The 13920-nt window shown below is 35.1% G+C and overlaps 2 protein-coding genes and 1 long non-coding RNA gene across 3 annotated transcripts; 2 read left to right on the plus strand and 1 right to left on the minus strand.

The window, feature by feature from the left end:
- The first annotated feature begins 1576 nt into the window (after positions 1-1576).
- On the plus strand, positions 1577-4355 carry LOC113273851. Its single transcript, XM_026523441.1, has 6 exons — positions 1577-1637; positions 1744-1828; positions 1914-1981; positions 2071-2213; positions 3183-3384; positions 3974-4355. The coding sequence occupies exons 1-6, from the start codon at positions 1635-1637 to the stop codon at positions 4166-4168; spliced, it is 696 nt and encodes a 231-aa protein (XP_026379226.1). The 5' UTR covers positions 1577-1634; the 3' UTR covers positions 4169-4355.
- Positions 4356-4798: 443 nt separating this feature from the next.
- LOC113273852 (putative zinc finger protein At1g68190) lies at positions 4799-7110 on the plus strand. The gene is made up of 3 exons (XM_026523444.1): positions 4799-5457; positions 6021-6347; positions 6472-7110. Exons 1-3 carry the CDS (start codon positions 4978-4980, stop codon positions 6652-6654), a joined length of 990 nt encoding a protein of 329 aa, XP_026379229.1. The 5' UTR covers positions 4799-4977; the 3' UTR covers positions 6655-7110.
- A 1787-nt stretch (positions 7111-8897) lies between these two features.
- Positions 8898-10473, minus strand: LOC113273853. Its single transcript, XR_003322636.1, has 3 exons — positions 10420-10473; positions 9863-9948; positions 8898-8953 (listed from the first exon to the last, which is right to left on the minus strand). It is a non-coding gene; the product is annotated as an uncharacterized LOC113273853 (long non-coding RNA).
- Positions 10474-13920: the final 3447 nt, after the last annotated feature.

Genomic DNA, 13920 nt, shown 5'->3' on the forward strand with positions numbered 1-13920 from the left:
TATAAAGATCAGATACTTATTTTGATTCGACATCAGCTAACTCCCTTTCTACATCATCTAAACGAGCTGGATGATTTTGCTGCACAGACTCAACCTCTTTTACTGTTGTAGGTTTATCACATCTTCCCGACATGATTTAGGTACCCATAAAAAGGTCTTTGATACCAATTATATATCCAATACTTGGACAAAATTATTCAATAAATCGAAGACAATACATTTTATTTCTTGAACAAGGAAGAGCCTCAAATAGAATTTTACTTCTTAATTTGTCTAACTCTCTTCTTGCAACAATTCCCTTAAGTACTAACTACTAAAACAATCAACATCTGAGAGTTATCTAGCCGTCAAATGCAACTATTGAAAGACTGCCCTAATTAACAATGTCACCAAAGTTCATAACATTACCTCTAGTAATAGTTTAAAAGACATATACATAATAAAGACATACAATTTTAAGAGAAGCCCAACACTAGTCCACGGATACATGACATATCTGTACTTTTGTACAAATATTTCATCACATCAACTAATTTCATATGTGGAGAATACCTCATAATGTAAGTTACATCTGTACGTTGATGTTATTTTTCATCCACTTGAAATATAACCAGTTCTAGGGGTGAAATAATCATTTATCATTTTTCCATCATGCCACACTCGATCTCGGCTAAGTACATTATGTGTCTGCATTTCCTTAGGCCGGTGGGTGAATATATATATATGCCTATGTTCATCCAATGTCAATTACGTAAATAATAGCGGAGATTTTTTTCTTCATCACTCGAAGCATCCAATTCGATTCCATATATAAGTCTCACATAGACATGCATGAAACTCATATTGCACCTTTGTATTTTTGGTTTCAATTTCTCTATACCATACATAAAATTTGGTTCCATCAACATTCAACACCAACAAAATAGTAGTTCATAACCATTTCAATCAACATTGATCACTAATACATCACAAAGCAAATAATACTCATGTATTTTTTAACTACATATATGCTCTCATGTTGTTATTGGGTATATACAATGTAAATCAAGCTAATATCAAGAATTTCATGATGATCAAAATAAATTTTCATTGATAACCCTATAAGCAGCGGTTCAAGCTAAAACACCTTCAAAATCAAAAGGGAAAAGATAAATATACAAAAATTCGGAGTGAAAGAAAGATGGAGTAAATAAAAAAAAATGTTAAACCCGCGCTATATTTTTACATACAGAATGTGGATCAAGTTTTCTTCAGGTCAAGGTCAACGATTTGATCGTGAGTTTCCGTCCCATTAGGCCAAGTGAAATGAGAATGCTGTAAAAGTTGCAATGGTGCTGTCATTCTGCTTGGCATACCTAAGCAAAGTGACCAACCATAGTGCTCGGCCTTAGCCCAATACTATGTTTCAGGACGAACCATTCTTGGTGGTTTTGGAATTTTGATCCTTGGTTAGGGAAATTGGTCCCCCTCATGGCACCCATCATGAGTACACGAGAAGCCATTCCAATGAAAATACAAATCTAACCCTATAGCAGTATAAGAAGGTGGCCCTTCACATACAAAAAAGGTACGAAAACTTTAAACTCTCAAATTTGGGGGTTTACTCAAAATTGAAATCCTTTCTCTCTTTAGTAATGGTGATCTCTCACTCTCTGATTCTTCTCCATTTCTGTATTAACTGTAGGTATTTATCATTATTATTATTATTATTGATTTGATCGAATTTGTGCGTTTTCTTTGCAGGAAGACAAACCTGAAGAAGAAGAACTTGAACCTCTCTTTCATTACAGCCGTGTCCAACCTAGCACCAATTACATCTCACTCGATGGTACTCTCTCTCGCTATCTCACACTACGTTTTTTGCTAATAATCTTACAAGGATTCCTTTACTTAGGTTTTGTTTATCGTTGCAGATGAGGGTTCAGATTGTGAACATGTTTTCAAGTTATCGCCGAAACGAAGAAAAAAACTAGTTTCAGATGTAATTCCTTTGGTTTTTATTTTTCTTAAAAATCTTCTGATTGGTTGTTATTTCAAGCGTTTTGAAATCGATTTTTGTGATTTTTTTAGGAATGTTTAAGTGATGAAAAGAAGGTTGAAGTGAAAAATGTGATTGATTTAGATGACAATGAAGATGATTGGTTGTTACCTCCACCACCAGTTGTTTCAAAATCTAAGGCGGAACTAGAAAATTCTACTATAAAGCAATTGAGGTATTTCTTTGTTTTCTTTGGGATGAATTTGTTTATGTTTGTGTTGTTGGTCTTCTAGGTTTGACAAATTTTGTTTCGGATTTGACTGCTGAGATTATCTATGCATGGATTTATAGTGTTAGTATTGTAGAATTGATATTATTAAGATAGAATCAGTATTTTGAAGGATGATTTTCAGGTTTTTTAGTTCAAGATTTGGTTAAGCTTGGGCATCATTTTTTTAAATTGCATTAGAGGAATTATGGCGGAGACATTATCTTCATCATGGGATTAAGAGGTGATGCATGACTTAGCTTGTAATGTTGATAAAAATTTTGTACATCAAGTCAGAACCAATTGACAGTCCTCTAATGCATTTTATATGAATCCATATGCTTCCATGAGCTGAAAGGTATGTATTATGGCCCATCTAGCTGGGAGTTATTCTTACAAAAAATTAGGTTAGAATGGTAAATGTGCTTATTATAGAAGAATCATTTAAATGACACCACCCTGGTATTGTCAACTGTGGAGTATTAAACTCCATGTTATAAGTTGCAACCAATTGCCAACTTAAACAGAGATCTTTTGTTTTCTGAATCATGTTTGTAGCTTTGGTAACAAAGTCTTTCTTAAAGGATTTAATTGCAGTAATTTGAAGAGGCTTTTCAGCACTGTTAATTTGTTGTTTGCATGAATATAGATGAGATTTGTTATCATATATGCTTGATTTCACTTTCTTGTACTTTGTTTTGGGGCACATGCTGGTTGATTTTGCTTTTCTCAGGCACTTACTGGTTAATAAGATTAGGCAGTAAGCTGCCTTTCATTTTTGTTTTATGGTTGGAAGTTATTGATATAAAATCTTTAATACATAGGCTCAAGTTTTTATGACTGTAGAGAGTATGATGAATATCCTCATTTAACTAGTATTTAGGTAATGAAGTTTTGTGCTATGGTCATCTTATAATATATTGGTGTTCTACATAGGTTGAAGAAACAGGAGTTAGCATCATTTGCTCTATCAGCTGGAGAAGTTTTGGAAGCTGTAGAAGATTCAGCTAAGAAGGAACTTAGCAGTTCAGGTACTGATGCTAAAACTGAGCAACCACCAAAGGTGCGTGATGAAAGAGCAAAGATTATAATTTCTATCCAGGACAAAGACGGAGCCAAGCAATTTAAAGTTTATGTGGTACAGTCTTAACTCGAACCAACCCTTTAAATTCTTTTCATGTTTTCACGATGTATTTGCAATTTATTTGCCTTTCAAAACTACATCTACATCCATTATATCCATGTTCCTATTGTCACATATAATAAATGAATACACAAAAACTGCAAACTACATATCAGCACTTTAATTAGCACCATCACCATCACCATCTTCTTCCCCATCAATGTAGAAACCTCGGCTCAACGGTAAGTAAGGGTGCTGGAAATATGAATACTGAATCCAATTTTTTTGTTTAAAATTAGTACTATCTCGAGCCTTAATTAGCCCATAATTTTGATGATCAATTATCTTTGTCAAAGGACATAGAGTCCGCTAGAGATTACCTGGCAGGAAATTATAATGTCCATGGGCTTTAAACCTTATTTATAATTTATTTCTTATGAACGCAGATGCACTTTCACTAGTGTAACTGTATCTACGGTATGTTGTCAGTTTTTCGGTCTTGTACATATAATCTGTGTGTCTGACATTTGAACTATACAACTTCCACGAAAAATTTATCTTAAAGTTGTGTGATTAACTGCTATGATTGATTTTCATGTGATAGGACGAAAAGTTTGAGAAATTCTTTAAGCAGTATGCTGACAAAGTAAAGCGTGATATACAAAGCTTGGCCTTTTGTTTTGACGGTGATAAAATTAGTCCTGCTGAAACCCCTGCAAGCCTAGGTATGGAAGATGATGACATTATTGAAGTCCACACAGTAAGTCAAGCTGCCCAGGGTAAAAAGAAAAAGCCTTAGCATCTCATTTCTGGTTCCAACTTCTTTTGCCCTGTGATTTGGAACGTGCAAGCGTATAGCTGACTGATTCATTGTCTCATTTTGTTAATGAATGTAGTTTTTTGGGGACAATGTTTATAACTCACTGTTTAATACTACTTTGAAAAGAAGTGTGAAATAGTATTATATACAGGTCTTTGTTTTTTCAGTTTTTACCCCGTTTTTTAGGATGAGCAGGTGTTCCGAAAACTGGATATCTGTAAACAGATACAGTTCAAGGAATTCATTTCTGCCTAAATACATGTTCAATACTCGTTCCAATGTACTATTCATAGCCCATTTGAGCACTTTCAAGATGTTACAGGAAATCGAAAGCTCATCAGCTTTGCTTTGTGGTCGAGTCTTTTAGCCAATCCATAGAATTCGTGGCAAAATCTGATTGGACTATAAGTGCTAAACTTTTGGATCAGTTCAGAGACTTCCCATGCTTTACACTTTCTTTAGATGCCGTCCAAATGACACCCACGTGTCAAATCCATGTCATAGTATGCTGACACGTCAGCCAAAAAAGCTTCCTTGGGATAATGACGTAGAACTAGAAGACCAGTTATAACGGGTAGAGATATAGAGCTAGCTCATCATTCTTTGTAATGGAGATCCTTGTTTGCTCTTGATTTGTACTATTTCAAATGCACATCACAAAATGTGCTCCTTGATTTTCTGATATAATCTTTCATTTCTTCATTGAAGCCATTCCCTGGCAGTGGCGCTTAAACTTGGTGGATCCGGAAAACAACTCTAGTTTCTGAATTGATCACAAAGAAAAGAAAATGGAGAGAATCTGCGAATATTGTTGTGAATCAAAACCAGTTGTATATTGTCAGGCAGATTCAGCTCGTCTTTGTCTTTGTTGTGATTCAAAAGTTCATTCAGCAAATTCTCTTTCGAGTGCACATTACCGGGCACTTTTATGTGAAGCTTGTGGAAAAGCACCAGCATCTGTTAATTGCTTAGATCACCCGCTTTTTATGTGTGCAAATTGTGACATTAACTTGCATACTGATGAAGAGAAAACAATACAACATCAAAAACGTGTGATGACTAATTACTATGGTTGTCCTTCTGCTAAGGATTTTGCTGAACTATGGGGATATGATTTCAATCAACTTCATAACAATGACAATTTTGATATTTGTTCTTCTCAAGGATTGGCTTTGAGTGGTAGTAATACTTCCACTGCGTATAGCTCGATACCGCCACCGGTGTGTGGCGCCAAGTTTAACTCGGGTTCGCCTAATTTGAACTGCAAGGTATGCTTACTTGTTCAATTCAAATAAATGTTGACAATGAATTTTTCTCAGTGTTGAAGTTTTTATCCACAAATCAGTCATTTGTAAAGGAGTGCCAACCAGATTCATTGTTCAATTAGAATAGATGTACTCATATGCATGTCATATCAAATCTTTAGATTTGCTGGACCCGGAAGCAAGACCTTGGTATGCATTTTGGTTATCTGTTGTTGATATATAGCATAGATATATAGGATAATAACATTTGTGCCCTCTGCATTTAGTTTTCCACGATTTCTGTCAGTATGGAGTTCATCAAGCGTTTCTGTTTTTATGAAATTTCGAGAGTAATACAGACTCCATTCAAGTAGCTAAATCGAATTAGTGTCTCAGTAACATTTTAACGGTGTGTCATCATACTTTGGTCTTGTGTGCATTACATCTCATCCCCCTCCTAACAGTCTTAAATGGAGCATGTAATCTTCATATTTATCTCCTCTACAGGCATTTAGAGAATGTGGAATAATATTGCACCCTCGTAAAATTTGTCATTTTAATTCTATTTTTATTTCATAATCTCATAGGTGTTCAATAACAACCGATTGCTCCAAGACACTCGCTTTGTTCTGCAACAGATTCTGAACCTAGATAAGCTTCAGTATGCTGAAAGGAACAATGTGAGGACTGCTTTATACACTGGTGGAAATAACAGTCAGGGGCATCCTTGTGATGTTCTTGTTCATAATCGGCCCTATCTTCAAGGTCTAGGTAACGATCTCCAGCAAGATTCTGGAAGTATGAACCATCATGAAATACACGGGCCTTCTTTTACCTTCCCTTTCTCTCAACTGGAGCACCTAACTACTACTTCTAGTGTTGGAATAGCTTTCCAAGGGGATCCTTCTAGCCAGGTTTGATCATAGATTTGTTACTGTTTGAAACTTCTGATGCTTTATATTTGCAAATTTGTCATTCTTTATAATATTGCACCCTCATATCATATCTTACTCACCGTGTAACTTGTGGCTGGTGCAGCTGTGGTCGCAAAATATGCAAGACCTTGGAATATGTGAAGAAATTGACTGCCGTGAATTCCATGATGACCTTGGCATACCTGATGTTGATCTGACATTCCAAAACTATGAAGACCTTTTTGGTGAGGATCATCAAACTAGAGACAATTTGGCTGTGGAGATTTCTCCAACACAGCCAAGATAAATGTATTTGCTGTTGACACATTAGATATTGGCTTTCCATGAGCGCGCGGGCAAGGAAATGGCAGCAGCATCGTCTTTGATAACAGCACTTGCCAGATATTGAGAGCTTCTAACAAATTTGATCTTCACTGTATCACAAGTTTGTTCAACTATGGTATCCCCGTAATCTTTCATTTGGTAAATAAAGAAAATATTATTACTAAAATTTAGAAAACACAAAAATAAAACTAAGTATCAAGAGGATCACATTTTTTTATTTTTGTACGGGCAGAAAGCTGCACCGCTAGCTAGTCTTTTCTGGATGTGGCTTCGACCACAGACAGGTTTACTGGTTTAATGGGTCCTGGTGATCATGTTTTGTTGAGAGTGTCATACTGGTATACTCCAGTTTGGCAGCTGGGCTAAAGCCGCTAGATCTGTAACATTTTTCCAAATAAAATTTTGCAAATCTAAGAAACGCAGAAATTCGTAATGCCTAGACATATGATGCTAGATGGTTGTATAAGATGCTCTTGCAACGGCAAAACCACCGAGATAAAATTTCAAACGCTTGGGTATAACCAACCTTGAAACCAATTTACAAAATTAAGATCACTAAGATAGCAAAAACATTTTACTTTAAAATAAAGTCTACAAGTTAACTTTTTAACTTGTAGATTTTATTTTAAAGTCGTGTGCTCAAAAGTCCGAAATTAACTTTTGATTTCTTTTACTTGTAAAAGTCGAAAAACAACTGTAGAGCTTATATTATAGGGCCAATTACGGAATGGTCGTATTTTTGTAATTCGTTCACAAAATGATCATATTTTTGTATTTCGTTTACAAAATGGTCATACTTCGATCCGATTTAACACTTTTGAATAAAACGGTGTTAACTTTTCCCGTAATACCCTCCCCAAAATACCGTCCTCATTTAACTAATGGAAAATTTGTTGGTTGGTCCTGGGCCCATATAGTTATTTATAGTAGGGTCCAACCGGAATTTTCTTTTATCTGGAGGTCCAAATTAATTGAAAACATTGAAATGACCATAATACCCTCTACTACCAAACGTGTGTGTGTCTACACCCTTATTATATTGAGTACATATCCGCTGCACTGCTTACAAATTTGAGTACACATAGCTTATATACTTATAAATTCGAGTACATATCTTCTGCACTGTTAACTATCAAAATCAACGGCAAGAAGCTTCACTCTCTTAACTGGTTTTTCGTCCAAGTTTTACAAACTCAATCTTTGAATATTCGGCCAATGTTTCCATGTTTATCTCAAATTCTAAATCAAGCTTTTGGCTTTGCCAGACATCCCTTGTGCACATCCTCGAGCCAAGACTAGCAGCTACACAATACTTGGGCAGAACTGTTGCCCTCTTCACTGATTACTCGCCTCAAACTCTTGTCGAAAGTCTGGTCGAACCCTTGTACAACCAATGTAACCATGGCTGATAACTGCAAAAGACTTACTTGGATTTGTGAATACTGGTTGCACAATCCCTTGTATGCATTTTTAACATCTCCTACATCTGACATACTAAGCTGGTCGCAGCTGATCTTGAAACTGTGAAGAAATGCTCTTTCCGGCCTTTCTACAAACAACCTGTGTGCAGTTTGCTTATATACAGTTCTGAGCTTGATGTTGAATCCTAAGCACTTTAAATCTCCTTCCCTGCGACAATAATTAAATTACACAAGCATCCACATTTCTAATTCATTCAAAAATCAGAAACATTCATCATCACTTGTCATCATAACGACAGCAACTTGTCTTCTCTTCACTGCCTTCTCTTGGCAGCAAAACGAATTCAAAATCAAACCAAACTCTCCAAAATTGAATACCTAATCTTTATTTCCTTCTCAGCTTCGAGATCCCAGTCCTGATCTCCCTTGATCTTCATTCCAATCAATGACAAACAACAACTCTTTCCCAACTGGTTTCTCGGTATTAATATCTCACTCTGTCGTGTTGTTCTGAGCTTCTGGATCACGCCTTTCCTCCTCAAACACGACCACAAGAACCGTGACTAGCTGCTGGTCGACTTTGTTGGACAACGGTGAACTCTTGGCAGCAGCTCTTCGTATTTTGGTTGTAGACTGTGATGAAATGAGCGGAACTGGTCGAGTGTATTAGGACCTAGCTTTGTTGTTGCTGCGTATAAGACTGTCCCGTATCACAGCAGGTGGCTACCCCGATTAATAAGTGTGACTGCCTTGGATTCAAATCCATTAGCACCTAGCGTAGCCAAAATGATGAATTATGCCTCTTCTCCTCTTTTTTCATGTAACATGACTCCAAAATGCCTGCAAAATAAAACAAAAGTAATATACAAAAATACAAGAGAAATAACTAAGAAAAGCATAAAAAATTGACATTCAAAAGATGTATTTAAGGCACTTATCACCCATTACCAATGAAAACTCTTAAGACCCGTAGGCGTTTAGCAAACCATACCAACTAACGAAGAGTAATAATTCTGCAAAATGTTTTCCAGTCTATAAATGATGTACTCAATTTCTTGACAGTACATCTGCACTCAATTTATTCGGTCCTTTCTTTTTCGAAGGCAACAAATAACTATTTCTTGACAGTACTTATACACCCAATTTATTGACAGTATACCTACACTCAGTTCATGTTTTACATCTACAAAAATCATCCTTGAATAAACTCAATTCATATTGTATAATCCAAAAAAAAAATCGTTCTCGAACCGACACATAAACTGCTTAATAATCCAATTCCATTACCAACCCAAAAAGATCATATAACCAATGGATAATGCTAAGAAACAAAATTCTTCCTTTCACACCATGACAGTGATTGCGTTACAAAACACAACTAATTCTATCTAAACCTATGTGTAATGCTAAGAAAGGCAAGTCTTCGTTTCACAACTATCAGTACATATTGGATGCACTCATATTTTCAGTGGATTTTAAACATAATAACACGGATTTAATGTTAAGAAAAATATGTACAGGATCCTATCAATGTCCCCATAATGAACAATACTTCACTTAGTCCAACTTGGGTAATTATAGAGTGAATATACTTAAAAATTGAAAGTAAAATCGTTATGGGTTGTCCAGCGGATAGACGACGGTGCTGGTATACTAAGAGAAAAAGGTATAGCAAGGAGATAAACTGTTTATTAGTTTTTTTTTTGGTATTCCTCTATGCGAAAAAAGAAACTTAAGCAAGAGTGTTACGTAGTTGTGTTGATAAGGTGTACCAATCTCTGCTTGTAAGAATGACTTTATGCAACCATATCAACTAGCACGTCTTGTTGAGCCCCCTGCTAAGTAACCAACTGAGATGATCAAAAAATGTATAAAAACTCCAAGCGGATTACTTGGTTATGCTTAGTGCAGAATAATAGTTATGGAGAAAAAAACCACCAGCTACTGTAATGTTCTATGAAGTGTAAACTGTGATTTTTACAGAGTGCAACATTTATACACTGATTTCTCGTCAGTGTAGCGTATATAAACTGAATTTTCAGCAGTGCAGCATATACGTGCTGCCAAATTATACCAAATGAAACTGCAAAAACCTTCTACAATACTTATCTGGGAATAATACAGTACATTCATTATGGACTCCATCAAACTCACTAAAAATGCATGAGAATGCAATACATGCATTACACACTCTCATCAAAACACACTAAAAATGCATGAGAATGCAGTACATACATTATGCACACCCATTAAAACACACTTCATACTAAACAAGATTACATGAACAAGAATATCGAAACACTTACATGTTTGCATTATATCGTCCCAATAACTTCACCGGAGTTTGATCCTTCAGAGAAAGGACGCAACCATCAGGAAATTCAGGAAATCCCATTATACGCCATGGCCACCACGATCCATTCCTACGCCTAACCCGAAGTAAACTACCAACAGACAAATCGTTCTTCTTCGACCTATATCCACTAGACGGATTCAAAAACTAAAAATCAATTGCATATCAAAACAAGTAATGAATATAACAAAAGCAAAACAATTCTTTTTCAGTACACCATATATGCACTGCTGGATTCTTTTGCAGCACTACATATATATCATACTGATATAAACAGTACATCATATATGCACTGCTGGATCACACCCAAAATCAACTGAAAATAGAATCAACTATAAAAGAATAATCAGAATAAAAAACTTAAGAGCTACCTACCTGAATTATGTTAGTCTCTAGATCCGAATAAGAACAGAGCATGAATCCAACGACAAAGGCCTGCACCAAATTAAAAGAAAGACATATACAAATGCTGATTCATTAGATTATCAAACTGATACTTTTTTTTTACACAAAGCACACACATATACACAAAATTTAGATGTTACACATTTTATAGACATACAACGACCGTATTATATTCAGTACATCACATATGTACTCCTGATTATGAAATTAAAACAACAAGAAAAATTATGATTTTAACTGGGAAAAAAAATAATCTACCAAAAACGGAAAATTATCTCAAATTGACAATCCACCCAATCAAAATAATATCAATTACAAAAACAGATTCATAAACAAGAAAAATTCAAAACAAAGAGATGGATTTTACACATCTTAAACATATACAACAATTATAATACCATCAGTACGACATATATGTACTACCGGATCCTGCAACCACGGATCTACAATCAAACATCAACAACTCAGATCTATACAACCAATCTTTAGCTAAAATCATCGAGAAAGGAAATGAGATTACAGATCTAAAAACTAATTGTGAATCGAGTTAGGAATTCAAAGTGAATTTAGTGCTATTAGGGTTTTTGAAACCATAGATTTTTCTGTAAATTCTTATCCAAACTGATAAATCAAGGATTACGACCGAATTAAACAATCAAAATAGATGAAACTTATCTTGTTTGTTGGATTTTATTGATGATTCATTCAATAGAACTCGTCGGTGATGCTTTCAAATGGAGTTTCTTCGATCTTCAACGCAGAGCTGGAGTCGTGGAAAGAGAAAATGAAAATAAAAATGAAAATCTCTGTGACTGATCTAGTCTTATCGTTATTATGTATGAAGGGTAATCCAGACATTTATCGAAAATATTTTCCTAGTTTCGCACGTGTACAGGACCAAGTGATAAAAAATTGGGTCCATTTTTCTTCTTTCTTTTAATTATGGACCTATGGTTATTGGGCTTTAGTGGGTGGACATGCCACTAACTAAGAACACTATAATAGGATCTATAGGTAATTCCTACTTAACTAATTGGTTGATGTGGTGGTGATGAAGCGGTGGTGGTGGTGGAAGCTTAAGAATCTTCGCTAAACCCCAGAGGGGAAGCGATGAACCTTTTGGGTGAATGCGGTGTAGCGATCTTGAATGCGTTCTAACGATCCTGAATGCGATGTAATGATATGTAAACGGCGGCACCACCACCACCTACAAATAGCACCACCGTCAAAAAAACTACAATGAAGCCAAAATTTGAAATTATGTATAGAGAGATAAATAGGAAGGATATGTAGGTAATTTCATTTACATATATAACTGTGAGTCACCACTTAGCTTTTTATTTAACGGAAATATGACCATTTTGTTAATAGTTTGTAACAATATGATTGTTTTGCAAATCTGTCTGTTTTACAATTTTTCCTGTATTATACTTTTTTGCTTTGTTGTTTGAAGTCTTCGTTTCTTTTCTTTAGTCTACCTACGAGAGACTCATGTACATTCTTCATCTCTCAATGAAATCTCTCTTCCAATCAAAACAAAATTTCACTGAGATTCTATGTGGGCAAAGGGTTTGATGAGCAGTGTATAACACTTTCCATAAACACGTGAACGTCAATTTGCTATCGTACCCTAAAAACTCGATTTTACTTTTATGACAAATCTATAAACTTAAGAATAAAGAGACTCATAAAAATTGCAATAATATTAATTAATTAATTAACTATTTTTGCGTTAACAGAAATGGTGTGGGGTTTTGTAGGTTCAGGGTTCACCAAACTCATACCTCTTTGAATGTAAAGAAAGAATTGATGGGAGAGCTTGAACTAAAATGGAAGTAAGAAGGAGAGGAAGTTAGTTTAAGTTGTAATAAAGAAGCAACTTATAATGAAAGGGATGCTCTCTAGTCTTTTCTAATTTCATAAATAAGTCTATTCGTGTGTAATTTGCTTTAATTTAATACTATTATTTCAGTGCTAATAATCTTATTATTAGTATGTGTGACTTCGAAAACGAAACCTTCCCACCGCTACAACAACTAACAACACATTAAAACTTCAGACCCACGCCATCACAAAACTCAAATCAATCATTCTCTTCTCTCTACCAATTTTGCTCTCCTCAACAGCTCTCTGTGGCCCAAATACATAATAAGGCCATCACTCAAACTCAGCCCTGAGTTATAGGGGCACCAACATCACTTTGGTTACTGAAACTAAATGTTCTACCAAGGCAGGGTTACCAAAAGCAAAATCAAATTTTAACATATTCTTTTAACATATTCTACCATCTTTATATTTTTTTATCGGCAGATAATTTGGTGCTGTCGAGATCTGAATTCAAATATTTTTCTTAACAAAAAAAACAAAAAACAAACTCAAATATTTTTTTTACCTCACCCAAAACTTTCTATTCGAATTGGACGGCATTGATATTGGCTATCTTTTCCAATTTTTGAGTTCATAAAATCCGTTTGTGGTAGTAACTAGACAATTATCAAGTTATTTGCAAATTGAGTGGCCGGTTCTAACGTTCAAATATTTGTCTTAGAAAATCTGTTGGACATTCAGTCGTTGTACTTAAAATGGAAAATGGGTCATTTGTCCAAATATTTTTAAATCACGGTTCAAATGGACGAGTAAAAAATAGTTTGGGTGAAATGGCCAAAATAGTTCAAATGAAACTGGTTTCATCCTAGCTTAAATTTAAAAAATAGCAAGGATGAAACTGGATACATCCTGTGTAAATTAAAAATAAGAAAAAATATTTGAAAATGGGCACGATGAAACTGGTTACATCCTGCCTATTTTTACATTTTTGTCCATTTAAACAGTATCAAAATCTAACTGTCCATTTCACCCAGGAATTGTTGATTTTGGTTTTTTTAACCAATTTTGTGTACTTAAAACATGTCTCCAAATATATCTCACTGTCATGTGATTTTTAACACGCGCCCGTGTGTGATACCATGCCCTCGTTTGGAATAATGTGACAAATCTTTGCTAGCAGCGAGATTGTTATTTACTCGTACGACAAGAATTTTCTCCATTT

This window comes from Papaver somniferum, chromosome 4 (assembly GCF_003573695.1).
Source record: "Papaver somniferum cultivar HN1 chromosome 4, ASM357369v1, whole genome shotgun sequence".
Taxonomy (NCBI): domain Eukaryota; kingdom Viridiplantae; phylum Streptophyta; class Magnoliopsida; order Ranunculales; family Papaveraceae; genus Papaver; species Papaver somniferum.

Coding starts and splice junctions, on each gene's coding strand:
- LOC113273851 (XM_026523441.1), top strand. Junction 1,829..1,913: donor CAATTACATCTCACTCGATG/GTACTCTCTCTC, acceptor TTATCGTTGCAG/ATGAGGGTTCAGATTGTGAA. Junction 3,385..3,973: donor AGCAATTTAAAGTTTATGTG/GTACAGTCTTAA, acceptor TTCATGTGATAG/GACGAAAAGTTTGAGAAATT.
- LOC113273852 (XM_026523444.1), top strand. CDS start 4,978: ATGGAGAGAATCTGCGAATATTGTTGTGAATCAAAACCAGTTGTATAT. Junction 5,458..6,020: donor CGCCTAATTTGAACTGCAAG/GTATGCTTACTT, acceptor ATAATCTCATAG/GTGTTCAATAACAACCGATT. Junction 6,348..6,471: donor AAGGGGATCCTTCTAGCCAG/GTTTGATCATAG, acceptor TGGCTGGTGCAG/CTGTGGTCGCAAAATATGCA.